This window comes from Anoplopoma fimbria, chromosome 5 (genome assembly GCF_027596085.1).
Source record: "Anoplopoma fimbria isolate UVic2021 breed Golden Eagle Sablefish chromosome 5, Afim_UVic_2022, whole genome shotgun sequence".
NCBI classification, from domain to species: Eukaryota; Metazoa; Chordata; class Actinopteri; order Perciformes; family Anoplopomatidae; genus Anoplopoma; species Anoplopoma fimbria.
In genome coordinates this window covers 10,547,397-10,566,709 of record NC_072453.1, presented here as the reverse complement: position 1 = coordinate 10,566,709, position 19,313 = coordinate 10,547,397, and the positions used below count along the sequence as shown (strand labels likewise).

Here is a 19,313-nt window from a genome sequence, read left to right as displayed (position 1 = left end):
CTAATGAGTCAGATTCATTCATTGATCTGTTATCTGCCTCCCATAGTTACCATTAATTAATAAGAGGTGTCGGCCTATTTTGCTGCAGAAGAGGTTGAAGGAAACATTGAGCGCCAACGTTGAAGCAAACAAAAAACTACATTTAGAAGTTCTTAAGCCTGCAAGCTTATTAATTAGCAGATAACATGGGTTGTGTGAACACAAATGTGTGTGTTGCAGTTTATTTCTTCAGCGAGCTCGTGAGTCTCTAACTGTGAGCAGAGCTAAGGCCACAGATAAGGAAGTGTGTGTGTGTTTGTCAGGGATAATCACTCACCCAGGGCTTTACCTCGCACTTCATAATGGATGAGAACCGGAAGCAGATTTGTAAAATCGGCCAGCTTGTAATTGTACATTTAATTGGGTTTTGTTGAGAGGAAACGTCTGGGCGCGGCGGTGCAGAATTAACACGGCCGGACTTTAAACTGCTCGATCTCTCTGAGGTGGCAGAGTCTTTCTGCCAGAATTCACTCTGGCTGTACTCGCTGCAATAATGTAATTAATCAGAGCATTAGGATGAACAGCATTTAATGGCATTAGCACATGAACAGAGGACGTGGGACTGCATGTGACGGGGCGAAATCAGGAGAGTTGGGTTTGAGAAATTGAGCTTGATGGAGAAAGTGGAGAACATCGTGTGCTGTAGGGTGGAGAAGCACCGGACCGTTTCATAGATTAGCTTACTTCATTAGCATCAGCGATGCTATCCACACATAATGGATTACATCATTTAGTGAAGGAAAGGTTAAAAACAAGTCAGAAGTAACACGCTAAAACAATGTTAAAATGATCACAATAGAATTGCGTTATGAGACTTTTTGTTTATACAGTAGCAGACATTTTATACACCGAACCACTAATTGATTATTAAAAAAATGATCAACTGATTTACTGACAATGAAAATAAACGTTAGTTGCAGCCCTACTGAGGATCAACACGGTGTAGGTGTTTTATTTTTTGTTTTTTTTTAATGAATCAGATTCTTCTTATTATTTTATATTCTGTATCTTGCCATAAACAAGTCGAGCTGGCTGACACTTGTTTTACTTGAGTTTGAGGTACCAGCTTTAATTGACTTATTGGAACAAGGACCCAACTGGAGTTAATAAAAATACCACACTTACAATATGAGCTTCGCTTATATTGTAAAGACTAGGCAATAAAGTAAATTCATACTCAGACCATAAATAAGGACAATCTAACTGTATGTTTCACAACAATTCACTGTTCAATTCCACTTCATGCCTGTTACCCGAAAGCCAACCGCATGTTTTAACTCCTGCTATCAGTAACACAGTCACCTGAATGAGGGAGAAGTTATTATATGTAGATGTTTGTTACTGGATTCTGGAAATGAGCTTTGAGTGTGTTGTGTGTGTGTGTGTGTGTGTGTGTGTGTGTGTGTGTGTGTGTGTGTGTGTGTGTGTGTGTGTGTGTGTGTGTGTGTGTGTGTGTGTGTGTGTGTGTGTGTGTGTGTGTGTGTGTGTGTGTGTGTGTGTGTGTGTGTGTGTGTGTGTGTGGGATTGTAGCGTTTCATTTTTACTGGAACACTGTGGTGATTTGTTCCGTGTGTCACTCTGGAAACAGCAGCAGAGGCAGAGGAACAGTTTAATGGTGGATTTCATTTTTAGCTGCCTTCACAGACCCACACACACGGATACACATAATGTATACTGTACGAGCAAACCCTCACATCCCAGAGCAGGCGGTGCTCAAACTGTGTAATTAGGACAAAAGAAAAAAACATTACATGATTATTATCCACTTTTCGCAGCCTAAAATAAACTGAGTCACGTCTCCTCATGGGGACACTTGTCTATTCAGAGCGTTGTTGTTCATCACTTTGCACAGCTGAAGACGCACAGCCCTGACAGCTCGGAAGAGGAGAAGATGCCTCACTTGTGTTTCATTCACTTGTTCTTAATTTACAGCGTGTTGTCAGCGTTTGAACGAGCGCTCTGCTGCATGACTCCCTGTGTGGAGAGCTTGGAGTGTCATCCCACTCATCCTCTCCTCTTTCACTACTGCTGCGAAACGCCCCCATCATTGATGTGGGGGAGTAGGCAGCCCTGGGAGGACACGCCGACTCTGCACACATTCCTAAAAATAGAATCAAACGAAACGCCTCGACCGGAGCCGCTTCGAAAGGAGGAGGAGGAGGAGGAGGAGGAGAGATGGAATGCGATGCTTGATCCGCAGCCCAAAAATGGCTCGTCGGTGATGTCAGTGTGGATGAAAATGCCATCATCTTTCTTCCGTATACTAAATATGGACATGGTTGCGAGGGGGGGGGGGAGGAAGCTCCTGCAGTTCCGGTTCCCCTCTCTGACCATTTAAGGGATCCGCCATTCAGATGCAAATGATAGCAGAGGTGGTACTCGCTCAGATCGGCACACTTGAAGAAAAACATCCATTTTGGCTTTGCTTTGTAAAATCTGTGGCTGTAAGTGATTTTATATCAGAAGAAGATATGAACCTGCGTTTTTATACAGTTTATACATGGACATACAGCTCATCTCCACCTCCATCCTCAGGCATTCCAGCTGTTGCTTTTCATCCCCACCTGTTGATAATGAAAGTCTGGACAATCAGACATTCCAGTATGTAGTGGAGAGATCAGAAATGGAGGTTTATATTCATGTGAGAAAAAAAATAAGGGGGATTTTTGAAAACTGATAAAATGTTTCTAATCTAAAATTATGAAATTATTTGCCAACAATAATCTTATAATAAATTAGATTCCTAAAGCAGAGTAAAGCAACTTGAAGTGTAGATGAAATGAGAAATGCCTTTTTAACTCCTTTAGATCGCAATTACGGTCATCTTGTGCACCTTTTTAACAATGTATACAAAAAAAGGACGATTTCATCATATTTTAGATGAAAATACTTCATTTCTTTTAGATGTAAAATAAAACATGACATGTGCTTTCGTAAGCGAATACCGAATCAATTTCAACCAATAATATCATGACATCCATCCATCAATCAATCTGCAGCTTTAAGCAACTTGGAGGTGTGTGTGGAGACAAGTTTTAGTGAAAAATCAGCTTTTGTTTTAGTGATCTCATCTTAACTTATTTTTGACTTATTTTTTTATTTCCTGGATGTTTTATTTATTAAAAGCCAAAAATTACGAGACCATTTTTACCACAACTCCAGCTATCAACCTACTAAATATTTATTGCTCTGCATAACTATGATCAAAGGAATATGAATTTCTTTTATTACATTTTTTCTTCCATCCCTCTACACATCTTATTCTCATTATTCTCTCATATATTCCTCTTGCCTGCGGCTGAAGACACTTCAGCATAATGTCCATCTCATTAAAACAATTTAAGGTTAATTCACATGGCCACATTTGAGGTCCAGAAAACAATTAGCCTTTGGTTAATTAATTCATAGGAACACGCTTTAGAAGAGGCCTTTAAGGCACATTCCTCCACTTCATCAGACATCTGTAAAGGATAGCAGGCTTCTACAAACGGAAACAAGCCTCAGATACAAGCAGTGATATCAGAGATTCCATTAGACATCAGCAGAGTGAGAATTAAAGTCTGGTGGGTCAAAAAGACAATTTCCTTTCTGTGGTTCAGTATTCATCAGCGGATTTTACTGCATAATTTTCCCATTTGTTTTTCAAATCATTACACTTCGTCTGGAAGAGAAGTGGTTTAAATCACCTCTAATGCTGCACAGTTGGGTGACAGCAGTAGAAGTATGAGCTCCTTGAAGCAGAGGTAAAGAAAACAGAAGAGGAAAGCAATAATACAGACTCATAAACAAGGACAGAGAAGCTGCGTCCTCGGCGACACTCTGAGACGACAGACCGGTATATAGCCCAGCATCACTTAGGGAAATTCGTCCACAATATTCGACATTGTGTTTTCTCTCCAGCCGAGGCTCATTTGAAGTGTCACGTTGCTTCGTTTGAGGAAAAAAGCGGGGACCTCGCCGTGACCCACGTTTTTCTGAGCCAGCACAGGCAGAATTTCCCTCGAGCTTCAACCCCGATCTGAATTCATCCAGCGTTCACTCTGCGTAGAGGGAAACTGCAGCGAGAGCACTCTTTCAAAGTGCCTTTTTTCCCCCCCCAGTTTGCCCTCGCCTCGTCATCTCACCATCTCATAATGTAATAGATCGCCCACGCACACATTACCCTACAGGGGACGAATCCTGCTTGTGTCCAACATTAAGAAACCCTGAGGGATATTACTGGAGTTTAGACTCCATTAATGTATGACACTGAGGGACTGGTGATGTTATAGTTTCATAGTACAAGATGATTAAGCCATTTTAGTGGAGAGCTTTCTTTTCATCTACATGTCCAGGTTTCATCTTAAGACAAGATGGAGGGATGGAAAACTAAGGATCTGATTTGTTAGTGTTCATCTTTCTGTGCAGATGTGTGCACGGACCATGAAGGCAAAGGCGAAAATAAGAAGAGGGCATCTTTTTCCTCTGCATGCTGCAGTGTTTTTGTCTGAAGAGAAGAGTATTATGCAGTTGGACCACCAGGAAGGCTACTTTGGTCAGCCAGAGGACAATCATAAGGGGCATTGGAGTGAGCTAAAGGGGCAAACCAAGAGTGGCAGCTGAGCCAATGAGATGGGCAGTTGGGCTAACGGGTCAGACCCAAGTGTAAGAGGGGTTCTTGGGCCAAGCAAGGGGGTAACTAGAGCCACCAAGAGAACCCAGAGGGGTTCTTTGGCCGATCAACAGGGCATTTGAATAAACTGTTGGTAGTTGGGCCAACAGGGGCTCAGGTTCTTGGAGCACTTGGGTTGACTAGAGGGACATTTCCAGCAGCCTGAAGTGAAATCGTATGGACACTTGGGCAAACCTAGGGTTACTTAAGGCAAATAACAGAGCATTTTTGACCACTCAAGTACCTCAATAGTAGGGCAGACCTGAACTGTCACGAAGTCCCACCCCTTAAACGCAGACTGACCAATCATTGCATATCATCTGCTAGCTCTGACCAGGGTCTGACAACTATCCACAGACAATCGCTTCAGATGTTCTTCATGTTCAGGCTATTACGGAAACCCATAGTGACCAATCTCAGATGGGAGTTGAGCTATCCTTTGTCTGTCTTTGCGTCATCAGAACAGCTCCTCTCTACCAATTTAGCTCTCCTTTTCTGCTTCTGCCCTTGACAAAGTCATCTCAGGAGGTGAAGGAGGACGAAGAGAAACTGAGGAATATAACGAGAGACACGTAGTGTAGAGGGAAACACAAAAGGAAAAGAGGAAGGCGAGGCTGAGAGTGATGTGTTCCCGGCTCATTAGCAGCTGTCAGACTGTCTCTGGTCAAATCAAACCCTCGCTGCCAACAGAGAGCAGAGGCCCGCGTAACAGCACTTTGATCCCCCCCACCGCCATTCATTACCACCAACACAACACCTGTCTGCTGCTTTTCATCTGCCTCTGCTTCACGTTTCTGTCTTGAGTGTCACATTAATCCAGACGTTCAAACAAGCTGTCTTGTCGACAGTAAGCAGAGTGCCAGTGAAGTTACAAAAGGAGATCAGTGAGGGGATTGTGTGGTGTTTGATTGAGCAAATTAATGCAAAAGGGGGGTTAATGTGGCTTTAATAATGTGTTGGACCATAAAATGTCCTTGAGGTGTCGCATTGTCCTTGATGTTGGGGTTCAGCCAAACGGTGACTTAATGATGCTGATAATAATGTGAAGTACAGGCTCTGATCTGAGGCGCTGCAGATTTACACTGCCAAACATCCAGATCTCTCACACACACACGAACACACAAAATACTGTTCCAGCCATGTTTGTAAGACAACAAATCAAGCGACAATAGACAGCAAAAGACAGATTGTGAAACAGTTTTGGGGGTTTTTATTGCCCGTTTTGTTCCCTGTTTTTGTGGAATTCACAGTTTATAAAAACATGAAGATAGTTCCACTTGTCAGCTCCGTGTTAGCTTGTTGTCACCAAGCTGTGGTGTGAAGCTGTCGGTGAATCCTCACACACTTTTTAAAACAATTACGCCTGAAATCCTAATTACTGCCTGATTAAGACAGAATCTGCCTTTTGTGCCTCAATGTGAGAACTCTTTAGAGACAAACAGAGACAGGAATGGACAAAGTGATGGATCACTTAAAGAAAATGGTTTTAAAAAAAAATCTTTACTTGTTGTTTTTCCATTGTGCGACCCAATTAGAAGAGTTAGATGCCAACGGTCCTATTGACCAGCTGAGGTCCATGTGTTTGTTTGTCAAAAAATAAAAAGCTATCAGATTTATCTCCCCTCCCTGTTATCTCCTCCGTCCATCCAATCCCTCGCTTCCAGTTTACGTCTGCCGTCTCAGATAATCCGTCTCCATTCCGCTTCCCATCAGCCACCCTGTAATGATTACGTATCGCTAGTCCTCCCAATCGATCTTCTGCAGATGATTTCATTTTTCAAGTGAAGATATCAAACAGAGCCCAGTTATCACATCAGATTGTAAGGATTTGTGCTATTATTGTTATGTATAACTAGGACCATGACGACAACATGGTTAGCTTAAATACTTGAGCCTCTATGTTACTGTGCAGGATTATATTCTGTCATGCCGACGTTGATAAATTGCTTCTGCAACAAAACTTGTCTCACTCTGTAGTCAAGTAGGTGCTTAAAATGTAAATACTAATGAGGAATTGTATTAGCCGTAGTCGGAAATGTGTGTCCCCCGGTGTGTTTTTGCATGCACACGGACGCAGCCGGTATTTAGAAAAATTAAAGACCCAGAAGAGCACAACAATAACGCTGTCAATCATGCTGCGTTCAGGAGGACAAATCTCCCTGCAGCACCTTGTACTCCCTCCTCTGCAGCTTCCCGGGGATTAGAGCTGCTAGTGTTCGCCTTCAGGATCCAATAATACAGTCTCTGCAGAGACGAGCACTACAGAAAACACCTTCCTCCATGTGGCCATTCACATAGTCTCTCTCTCTCTCTCTCTCTCTCTCTCTCTCTCTCTCTCTCTCTCGGTCTCTGTTGAGCCACAGAGTCGTATGGAAAGTAGCTGTGGTGATAAACCCAGATGTTTAGTGCTGCCCTCGGGTTTGCCACACTGAGTGATGGGCCTGTTTCTCGCCCTGCAGTCAGAATTTCTCAACACACACACACACACACACACACACACACACACACACACACACACACACACACACACACACACACACACACACACACACACACACACACACACACATACTGACCACTTGTTGTGTGAATGCTGAGTAATGGTGATTAAAGGTCCAGTTTTTTTTTTCCAGAAGGAACTTTCCTCCACTGTGGTTTAATGAGGTTGATAATGCACAAGCCTTAATTCTCAAGTGTAATTCTGTGAGCTGTGTTTCCAGGTGCTTACTTTGCATTTCTCCCCACGTGTTGCTGTAAACCTTCTGAATGGCAGAATTAACAATGGACCTTGTGCTTAGTCGACAAACAATGACGGGCCTTTTTTCTGTTGGTTAATTGGGTTTGGCATTTAGTTTGCCAGATGAAATGTTAATGCTCTCAATTAAAATCCCACCTTTAGTTTCATAGTCTGACATTCATTGGGATTCTGTATGAGACCCTAGGAGAAACGAAAAAAAGATTTTGTGTCAAGCTTGCAGTTGAAATGATGCTTCTCTATTTGTTAGAGTCTTATGAAGGCCAACAGATCATATACGGAGTCTTTAATTGACCTGGGCTCTGACAACAATGTGCTTTATTCCCCTCTAAGCCTCAGATGTTGTGATCTGCTGATTATCAGTAAGCAGCTTACTTGTGGCCAGTAGAATTTGAGAGTTTTTTAGGATTATATGGGTGCAATGAAACAAGAACATCCAGGAATTTAGGGACCTTCCAGATGAAGGCGACGTCATTAGCTCAGGACGTACAGACCGGCACTATTGATACCTGTCAGCTGTTTACAGCAGTTTCTCCTATAGAGGTTTTCATTTTAAAGGATAATTTGGCTCGACCATCATTTCTAACAGTGTACTGCGCCACGCTAACTTCTGAAATCTGGGAATACAGCACGTCAGACGGGCAGAAAACCACGAGCACTTTGACACTCCTGCAGGTTTAAGCAAAATAAAAGCTGAACTTATTTGGAAAAGAAAAGTCAAATGGGAAAAATGATGAGCCAAAATGTCCGTTGTAAACATTCAGAAACTTCCTGATCCAACTTTCTCACAGAAATACCTGAAATGACCACAACCTCTTAACAACACGTCACGGAAACAATGCCGATGAAAAGTGTATTAGGATGCATTCTCGTTGTGGACACACGACTTCCATGTGAATATGCAACGGTCAGAGCTAGTAATATAATATAAATACTACTTATTGTGGGCCAAACAAATGCAGGACTTTCAACCAGGAGACCGGTGTTCATGTCCCAAAGTGTTGAGTTATTGTGAAGTTATGTTTGTGTCGTGTTTATGTATTTTACTTTGTTTAAGTGCTTATTTAAACCCCACCATGATGTTTGTCCTAAACCTAACCAAGTGGTTTTGTTGCCTAAACCCAACGTTTAATTTAATTAGCTCCAGAAAAAAATCGGTCACTGTGTCCAATTGACGAGGTCACGAGTGAGCCGTCTCGCTTTTTCTCATTTCCTTTAAGAGTTGCACATGCTCAGTACTGATACCCGTATCAGTATCAGAACTCTAGAGATTAGTTAATTAATCAAGATTGGACATTTTTTTATCTAGCCTTTGTTTGATTGTGTCTCCATTACCCCCCCTTGACTTTGTACAACATTCAGAAATGCAAAGGTTAATTTGTTTTGCGTATTGGCTGCTAATATATAGATGGAAAGACAAATATTCATAGATATTTAAAAAACAAACTAAACAGAACTAAAATGAATTCAGAATGATCATGACTAAACAAATAAACATAAAAAGCAGTTAAATGAAGCAACCCACGCACCATGCTAAGAAGTTCTTTTCTGTAAACATATATCCACCCTCTTTTGAATGTGTTTCTGTAATATGCAGTTTTGTAATAACCCTCTGGCCTGTGTGTGTGTGAGTGTGAGTGTGTGTGTGAGACACAGCCCAGCTTGCCGTAGCTCGTCGATGGCCGGTGGCTGTTTATTAATGGATGGGATGGAGTGTGTGTTGGATGCCCTCCAAGAATCAAAGAAAAATTGAAAGTACAAGCCGGTGCATTTATATGCCTCACTGGTACCTTGTCCTGCGGCAGTCAAACACTTCTACAGTGTTGTCATAGCTGCCACTGCATCTTCATAAGCAGATGGATGGAGGGTGGCTGTAAAGCGGAACGGCGTTTTGGAGACGAGAGCATTGTGTTAAATAAAAATGCATTGAGTTTCTTTGTGTTGTGCAGGTCAAAAGCAGTTCCATCCCACTTTACCCCCATCTATAATGTGATATATAATGTGTTTCTGTGGAAACCTAAAGGCCAGTTAGAGTGAACTTTGCAAACTTGGCGACTATCAAAAGTAAAGGAGCTCTGATGATGATGAAGAAGAGCAGAATTCTAAATGAAGGATGTAAAGTATAGGAATGACAGAAAACAGAAGGAAAGATAAAAGGAGAGAGGGAAAAGACCTGTTAAAGGAAGGAAGGGAAAAACAAAGAGAAGCATTTTAAATGTATTAGATTGTTTAATGTAAATGTCAGTATTCAGCCATCAGATAAATGTCGTAATCCTTCAAGTTAAATACCAGCATCTCAAACTTAAGTCCACTACTTAAGTGACTACACACTTATTTCCCTCCGACCTCCTGCTCCGACCTTTCCTAAATCCCTTCAACTTCAACTGAGTGTCGTCTGCATGACCGCATCACTTCCATTAAGCTCATTAATCCCGTTCACACAGCCCACTCTCTCTCTCGCTCTCTCTGTGTGTCCCCCATAGCTGCCCACTGTCCGGTGTCCACAGGTCCACCAACACCCACCCACCCACATACATTATCTGCTGTCAGCACGCATTACGCAGCAGGCAGATGAGTGCTGTTAATGCATATTAGTGGGCTCGTTTAGGATTAATTGGCTCTCTTTGCTTGGTGGAGCTGCAGCTGTATAATATTTTACCGTGGGCATTTTCACGACTGTACTAAGGCATATTTGCCAGTTCATATATTTATTATAGATGTACTGAAGCCTGGTTGGAAAAGCAATCAAATGTGCTGATGTTGGTGAATATGCAGTAAGAAATTATAGTAAATACATATAGTATGTTTTATAAGATGTGTTTTTTGTGCATCATCAACCCTTATTGTGTTAAATCAAATGTTGTATATATTTAGTTGCAATTTTTGTATTATATTTTGTAGTTATTATTAGTTATAATATTGGTATATATTTCCTGTTACTGTCATCTTTGTTGGTAAAATATTAGATATTCAGTGCTATAACTCTATTGATACTGGATTTTTGAGGTACATATTTAAAAAATAAAAAAAAGATTAAAAGAAAATAACAAATGATCTTCTGACATTGTCAATACAACTATTGGATGGTTTTTAACTTTCAAATGTCAACATGAACCCCCAAAAAATCCAGTATCTAGATCATTAGAGTTTTTACTGCAGATGGTGTGAAAACAAGCGTTGGGTCGGACTAACTGCCTGTCTGTCTGTTTCTGTGTGAAAACCTGTCGTGTGTCTCATTTTTCTCGGGGTAGTTTGATCTGTCACTGTCTCTCCAGGTCTCTATCCTTCTGTTCTTTGCTCAAACTAGATCTTTTTGTTCCTTTTTTTTTTTTTACAACGCATTGCATATTCAGAGGAGGCAGCATGTAGGTATCTTAAAATGACACGCACCTCCCTGGCTGCATGAATCATCCTTTACTTTCTTATCCTTTCTGTTTTCTTTCTTTTACTTCTTTAGCTTTTTACGTCTCTGGGTTCTGCTTCTTGGTGTTTTTTCCCTGTTTTGTTGTAGTACAACGCATATGTCTTAATGCAACCATGAAATACTTGATTTATAAAGATTTTCTTATGTTATGCTGTTGCTGTGTGTTTAATAGCGGTAGTGTTGTAAGCTATTGGTAACATGGAAAACCATAGTTGTAGTATTTCAAATATGAAGTAGATTTGCTTAATTGCTTCTTTGATTTTTCATAATTCTGTCTGTGCTGCATATTTCTGTAATGTTTGTTTTTGTCGTCTGCTTCGTCAGTATCATGACTGATGTTTCATCTTGTCCATCGTCTCCTCCTCCTCCCTCGACACCCTACACTTGTCTCCCATCTGTTCTGTGTGGCTGCATGGTCTTCTTTTTATTTTTAATGCACGGAGTATGTAGCTCTCTCTGACATTGGAAATATTTGATATCACCCTCTCTTCTCTCTCTCTCCCTCTACTCCACTTTTCTTTTGTTTATGGTCTTTCTCTTCTTTGTCTTCTCTCCATAGGGGAGGTGCTCTTTCAGATGGCTGAAGTGCACAGACAGATCCAGATCCAGCTTGAGGAGATGGTGAGCATGTGGTGGTGGTGGTGGCGTTGTTGCTAAAATCAGCCCTTCTTAAGCAACGAGTCTGGAGCCAAACAGATTGGGGGCCTTTTCGCTTTGGAGTCTCCACATGACGGGATATATTTTAATATTTAATACTCCCACTTATACAAGACACTCACATTCACATATAAACACAAACTCTTACTGTACTTGAGTAGCTTCTAATGTACTACTATTTACTGTAGGCAGCAGATTCATCTAATTATGGTTTGTTTGCTGATCTTCTGATTTGTAAATTGCCGCCATTACAGACATTTTTCAATTCAGTAACCCAAAAGATGTTTATTTGAATCTTCCAAAGAGTAAATTGGCCAATTGTGGAGACATTAGCAGAGATCGTTCAGTCAACCAAGAGAAGAGGAGAGGCGCTGTAATCTTAATGCAAAGTTTCTATAAAGGTTATTTTTTGAATTGCATGTCATATCTTCCTTTTGGGTGATGGATGTCAATGGTCCAAGGCAATGTTTATGAAGTATAATTTACAAATTAATCAGAGATCAGATGCTTATCTCTTATCCACAGAGATGGAGAGTGAATGCAGTAGTGATCTGTCTATGGGTCTCTCCACTGAGACGCATAAACAGTTTTATCTACATTTCTAGACAATGAACTCTGTCTAAACTGCATGAAACTCCTGCTTTTTTAGCAAATATCCTGCAGATATTAGTTTAAGAAAATATTACATCTCCCAACATGGATGATAAGAGAGAGACAAAGATGGTGAGAGGTCACTAAGTGCTAAGACATGCTTTGCTTTTGTTGATGTTATTTTCATTTGAAATGTGTTTTGTAGGTCTAGTAGATTGTCACAAGTAAAACATTAAATATATAAAACATCATTTATTCTATCATTTTTAGTTTACTTGGTAATATTTCACCACTGGTTCAACTTTGCTTGCTCAACCAAAAACAGTCTTCCCATACAACGAAGCTCCATTGTCAATTACGATTTGAGGGAAACGTTTTTTTTGTCCCAGGAAACTGTTCGTTTATTGACATATCACAAATACGTTTCTTATGATTGTCTGCGTAGGGATGTGGCAGGATTGTTGATGGGTCGAACAAACCCAGGAGACTTCTGTTTATTTTAACTTGTATAACTTAACAAAGGTCATTTTAAGCCAAACCATGGTGTTTTTTCTAAACCTTACCAAGTAGTTTAATTGCATTTTTCTTTTCACTTTACAACCTAAAATCTAAAACTCCACCGTAATCCAGGAAAAAATAATTTCCCTCAAAACATAATCGATTATGCAGTTTAGTTGTATAGGAATTTTATTTTGAAGGAGACAGGGTTGCCAGTGCACACACACACACACACACACACACACACACACACACACACACACACACACACACACACACACACACACACACACACACACACACACACACACACACACACAGGCACACACACAGGCACACATACTACACATGCACAGGAGACAGCTAATTGACTGTGGCATGCTCTTACATACCACACATCCTCCACTAGTCCTTTGGGTGTCACATCTCCGACAGCAAAACAAAAGCATCCCTCCGAGTCATTCCTTCACCACAACACTGAAACGTTACATTCCTTTATTTTAAATATTCCCCTGTGGTTGAGAACATAACTACTTGAGGTTTAGTTGGTTTTGTGTTGGTTGCATTGTTTTGAGGTTTTCGTGTTCCTGTGTGTCTTTCAGCTGAAGTCTTTCCACAACGAGCTGCTCACAGAGCTGGAGAAGAAGGTGGAGTTGGACGCACGCTACCTGAACGTGAGATTCCCTTTTTTTATGCACAATTATATGGAAATAAAATCCCAAAACCCATCTGTTTGATTAGCCCATGTGTAGAGTGACAAACCACAGGGTTCTACTGAGCCTCTTAGCTTATTTTGGCTAATTGTTTTACTGTTTGTTTCAGTGTTATAAATCTCATTTACAGCAGACAGCCACTGTGCAGTTATCTATAATATGTTTAATGTCTAACTCTGTCATTTTTCTCATAACTGTCTAACCTTATTCTGTGCTGAAGCTGGAACTTATTTAATTGTTAGTTATTTTTAGAGGCCCCACTCATCATTTCAATAAAGGAGCAAAATCCCAAACTTACTTCCATCTTAAATTATTAATTGCATGGCCTGTATTTTAAGCATCAATAACTAAGTTAGGTAACGTTGTACCTGACCCGCCGTGTTCTTAAGTGTAGCACTACTTTTTACTCTGCTCCACGTCAGTTGGGCCTCTCCAGGGAGTGAAGTTACGGTGAATACAACATGAGCCATGTTCTCATAACATCAGAGACAAAACGCACACTCTCTCCTTAATTTCCCAATGGCTTTCATCCAAACCACTGCAGCAAGTTACATAAAATACTTTCCACTCTGCCCTGTGAATTATGACTCATTCTGTGAAAACATTTTTTTTTTTACAAAAAACAAAAACAAATTCATTTATGTAGATCAGTAGTTTGGAATAAGTCCCAGACACATTTTATCATTTGAGACGGGGGATGTACCAGCATGTTTGGAAAGCTCTACAACGAATGTCATTCTGACAGTTACATTCAAAAATGTTGATGTATTAAAATCCTAATTATCTATAGAGCCACTTCAGATCAAGTGTACAGGTCAGTAAGTTGTCAAATACTTTACATAGTACATATTCATGCAGCACACATAGCCTACATAGAGTTAGTCCTGTGATAGACTGGCGACACATGCAATTTGCAAATTTCCCAGCTGCAGGACTGATAAAGGATTATCTTATCCTATCTTATCTTACATCCATGGTGTGTCCTGCCTCTCGCCCAGTGCATGCTGGGATAGGCTCCCATGTGTTCTTTTGCATTTCATACGCTCTCTTCCCCCCCTCGTCCTCTCATTCAAAACTACACAAATGAAGTCAATAAAAAGAAAAGCCCTATAAAACAATCTTTAAACCATTCCCTCATGCAATGAAAACACAAGCTGACCACTTGTCAGGCCGTTTGCAATGGAATGTGTCAGTGTAAAAAAGAACGTCATCTGCCCTGCTGACTTTGTGCTGCCCCCCTCAGGCTGCGCTGAAGAAGTACCAGATGGAGCACAAGAGCAAAGGGGAGAGTTTGGAGAAGTGCCAGGCGGAGCTGAAAAAACTGCGCAGAAAGAGCCAGGGCAGCAAGCACCCGTCCAAGTACGGAGACAAGGAGATGCAGGTCAGTCTGTCTCTCTCTCTCTCTCTCTCTCTCTCTCTCTCTCGTGTGTGTGCGTGTGTGTGCGTGTGCGTGTGTGTGTGTGTGTGTGTGTGTGTGTTCAGTGTGGGAGGCTGCAGTGTCAGATGTTTTGGATGGTGCAAACTATACTATAGGAATTAAACAGATGTCCTAGCTCTGTGGCTCATAGCTCATCCGTATGGCCGGCTGGAGGACCACTGTATAAAAACGGGTGACAACAGCCAGTGCCAAGAAAATATAATCCCATTAGCTTCAGCCAAGTATGTGGCGCAGAAAACCTGCCAGTTGGTCTCTTGAGAAAACATTAGTTTCTCGTCATTCACTTCATCTTTATTTCAGCAAAGTCATAATAAGTCACCAACGCAGACTTTTAGTGAACTCACGCTGACTCTCCGTTGTGGCCCTGCTCCTCGTAGAGTTGGCTCCCGGATGCATTTTCCCTCCCTCTGATGGGATTTGAGCTCAAGCACGGCTGGTAATCCGTGACAGCACTGATTGGATAGGACGTGCTGAGCTGAATGGGATGGGACCCCCGACTGGGCACAAGCAGTTTGGGTGCCAGTCTGCGAGGCTCTGCACAGTGAGAGAAATGGGGAAAGGGAAGTTCCCGACTCAAACTCACTGCGGCAAACACAGCGAAAACAATCCCAGAGATAAGAACGTGGTGTTGGGAACAGTAGTATCAAGGAGAGCTGACGTTTTTTTAAGTCTGTGGCCTTCATCAAGGTCAAAACTTCATGTGGAAAAATTAGCTATGTCATTCCAAGAACCTACGCTGTGTTTAGTGAAAACACTAAAGTTTTTGTACCCTAATCTCTGTGTGAGAGATTTGAAAATAGATTATTTTATAATCATGCAAGATTATAAAAACAGGATTAAGGATCATTAGAGCCTTGAATGTACTTGACACTGGATCCTTTGATTGATGCAATTTGCTGGTTGGTTTTGTCTGTTTCTTTTATGTGCATTTTTTTAGGATTTTATTTTGTTATTAATAAATCCGTTATCTGTGTGTATTAATGTGGGGAAACTTTTTTTAAATAAATCCGTTATCTGTGTGTATTAATGTGGGGAAACTTTCATGCTGCCATATTGACCAAGACCCACTTGTTAGAGATATTTAAAATGTAAATAGCATTATCCTGGCCAAAGAAACATTGAATAAAATAAAATACATTAAGAAAGTTGAATTCATCAAAAAAAACAAATAATCAGAGTTTAATTTTATATAGCACCAATAAATAAATAATATTGAATGTTGGAACCCCCTTCCCTTACCTTCAGGTAACCCAAAAATGCAAATGGCCCTCTTTACACAAGTGGGTAATCTTTATATAACTTTATATAAAGATATATATAAAAAAAAACACCACAACAAAACTCTACAAAGAACATGAGACGTGTTTAATCCGAGTTTCACTACAGTCACAGTTCATCAGCATTACATAATATTTGTTTATGATATCTGGGCCAGGTGAATGGGTGGAATGAGGCATATTTCTTCTGTTCAGGTGAGGCTTCAGCAGGTTTAGGTAAAGCTTGAGAGGAGGCGTGAGGAGACGGAGTGAGAGTCTCTGCGCCCCCGTCTGTAGGCGCTCTGGTGACACATGGTGGGCGTGGCCTCTTACACAACCTGCACAGGAGAGCCTGCTGTGATGTGCTGTCCGTCCAATCAGCTGCTCCTCAGCACTCCGAGAGGCTGAGAGAGAGAGAAAGAGAGAGAGAATGAGGGCCACTAAGGAAAGAATGATGAGGAATTATATGTGTGTAGTTCTTTATACTCTTTGCTTGTGTGGGTGTATGTGGTCACTCATCAAATGACCATAATGGGCTTTAATCCGTATGGAAATGACATAAGCTTTTGAGATTTTTTTTATGGGGCGACAGGACAAGTTCCTGATCTGTAATAGGCTGAATCTGTGGCTGAGGAACGTTAGTTGGTATATTTCTGTCCTGCCAGCACTTCAGCTGTCATATATTAATAATAATTAAACTCACAACGGAGCCTTCAAAATGGGGCTTCATCGACCGACAGCAAAAACACTCTCACCTGCAGCTCCGGTGTGGCTTTTCAATACACATCACATCTGTTTAAAGACGTTGTAATCCAGTGGTAGACTGCTGTTAATTATTTTATCACATTGTTGGTTAAAGAGGTGACAGCGGCCAACAGGGAATATTGTCCAAACCAAGAACAATATTGATATTGTGTCAGTGGAAACATCTGGATTCATGTGTCTGGATTACCAATTCTTTTTGGGCATTTTTTGGCTTCATTAGACAGTTTATCATTTTGAATGACAAATCATGATACAACCCCTAAAAGAAACCCCTGCAAATGTATAATTAAACACTATAGTAGAAAAACTCTGTACATAGTAAGAGAAAGTGGTTTCCACACCCCTGTATGGTTTTAACTCATCACGGCAGTGCAGAGAGAACATGGTGCCGGAGGTTAAGGGCTAATTGTGCAGCAATCCAGAGGCTGAGGCAGTCGGCCCGCTCCGCTCTGCAGGAGCAGCAGGGGAGGTTATTATTGTGTAATTGTTAGTGTTGCTTCGATGGATGGCTGGTGGAGCGTGAGAGGGGAGGCCGTTCCGGTCGGTACAAAAAAATCAATACATGGAGGCTGTGAGGAACAACAGAACGGGAACATTTTGCCCCAAAGTCCTGCACTTCCTCTGGGCTTTAATGGCTTATCATCACAGACCAGGTCTCAGCTGAGAGACCAGGACTTACCCTCCGTACCTGCTGTTCATCTCTCCAGAACTCAATGTCCAACATTGAACACCTCACTAATTTCACTTTCAGAGGGTGTGCACTTGCTTCCATTGATAATGCGTTAATTTATAAATGTGTGTGTGTGTGTGTGTGTGTGTGTGTGTGTGTGTGTGTGTGTGTGTGTGTGTGTGTGTGTGTGTGTGTGTGTGTGTGTGTGTGTGTGTGTGTGTGTGTGTGTGTGTGTGTGTGTGTGTGTGTGTGTGTGTGTGTGTGTGTGTGTAATACCTCCAGTAAGAAGGTTATTTTTCATTTCTGTTTCTATTTGCTAGTGCAAGTCTTAGTAGAGAGTCATCCATGAGTAAACAAACAAAGGATTCATTTTCTGTGCTAATCCAGGGATTTTTTATTCAAAGTTCAACTGTATGTATTCAAAGATTGGATCAAGGTCTGCAGAAATGTTACAATATTTCTGCAGACCTTGATCCAATCTTTTCTTCTGCTAGAGTTACTAACCTTTTAACAATCACAATCATTTATAATGGTTTAGAGGATTGGCAAAGCTATGCACTCTGAGTACTATCAAGTTTGCACACGTGTGTGTAGCATGTGTATGAGCTGAGGGTGTTTAGGTAGCCAGAGTCCTGCTGTACTTCATATTGGCCCTCGGGGGAACCAGGTTTTGGCAGGAACCGGAGACACCAGTGGCCACCAGCTCACAGCCAAACATAAACGGACACATTTGCCTTTTTGAAACTACAATATGGCGTATACATATTTGCCTGGGTACCTATGACAGATTTCATGTTTTTGTGCAAAGCCTGAAAGTGTGCTTCTACATAATGAGGCTGTAATCTCCGGTAAAGCATCCTCCTTACTTCATGCAACCCTCCACTGATCAAACGTGAAGCAGAAGCTCACTGGTGCCTTTTGGAGCAGCAAGAATGAAAAATGAATAATAAAACACAGATTAAAGTAATCCCCATTCACTATTCCTGCTCATGATTGATGTTGATATTAAAACTATAGGCGATGGGAAGTCAAGCGTTCACACCGGTGTCCCTCAGGGGCCATAAAGCTCTGAGCTGCTGCCTATATACAGCCTGTTAAATCTCCTGTATTTGTGACTGAAGTGTGAATGGTAGAAAGAGGTGGTTTGTTGCTTTAGATAAGCTAATGGAAAATAAATCACTCCTACTACGTCCCACTTCCGCTGCATCAAGTCCTGCTTCATTCGCTTCTTTTCTGTAATGAGAAAGAATGAAGAATAAATGTTTTTCTTGTCTTCTTACAGTAGAGAGCAGTGAGATCTGTGTCCTTATCTGCTGTATGTTTCCACATCTTTTTGAAAAATCCCAGGCCTGTGGAAACTTATTTAAGAAACTGGGAGGAAAGGCTGCACGATATTGGAAAAAACTGGCATATATTTTTTTTCATGTGATATGTGATCTGGAAAAACAGGATATTAAAAGTTGAATGTTGCGTCAATCTGGATCTAAAGGCTAAGCTCTTGTAAATATTTAATCATAAACACATTAGTTTTATGGATAGTAATGGCAAATGAGGAAAGTGAGTTTTCCTTTCGTATCAAGCAGCGTTATTCAATCCTAGTGGGAAGCAACTATGCGACATTATGGAGATTAAATTGCATCCTTTCGTGGCTCCCAACATGCGAGTGCAGAGTAGTAACACCAATCAAAAACACAATTATCATCCCATCATCAGAAAAAAGAAAGCTGTGATGGATGAGGGGAAGATGGGGATTTCCTGTGAAACCGTGTGTGAATGATCCGTGAAAATACTTCCCACCTGCCTACCTGGGTTTTCTAGTTTATGAGAATTTTTTTAACGGGAGACGGGAGCACGTC

At 41.1% G+C, this 19,313-nt stretch overlaps 1 protein-coding gene across 2 annotated transcripts in view; it reads left to right on the top strand.

Moving 5' to 3' along the window:
- Positions 1–19,313, top strand: part of baiap2b (BAR/IMD domain containing adaptor protein 2b) — a 57,307-nt gene that overhangs the window by 26,041 nt on the left and 11,953 nt on the right. For both annotated transcript variants that reach the window (XM_054598731.1, XM_054598730.1), the window contains 3 exons: positions 11,429–11,490; positions 13,218–13,289; positions 14,572–14,709. In XM_054598731.1, coding sequence (XP_054454706.1) covers positions 11,429–11,490; positions 13,218–13,289; positions 14,572–14,709 — 272 coding nt within the window. The remainder of the gene's footprint in view (positions 1–11,428; positions 11,491–13,217; positions 13,290–14,571; positions 14,710–19,313) is intronic.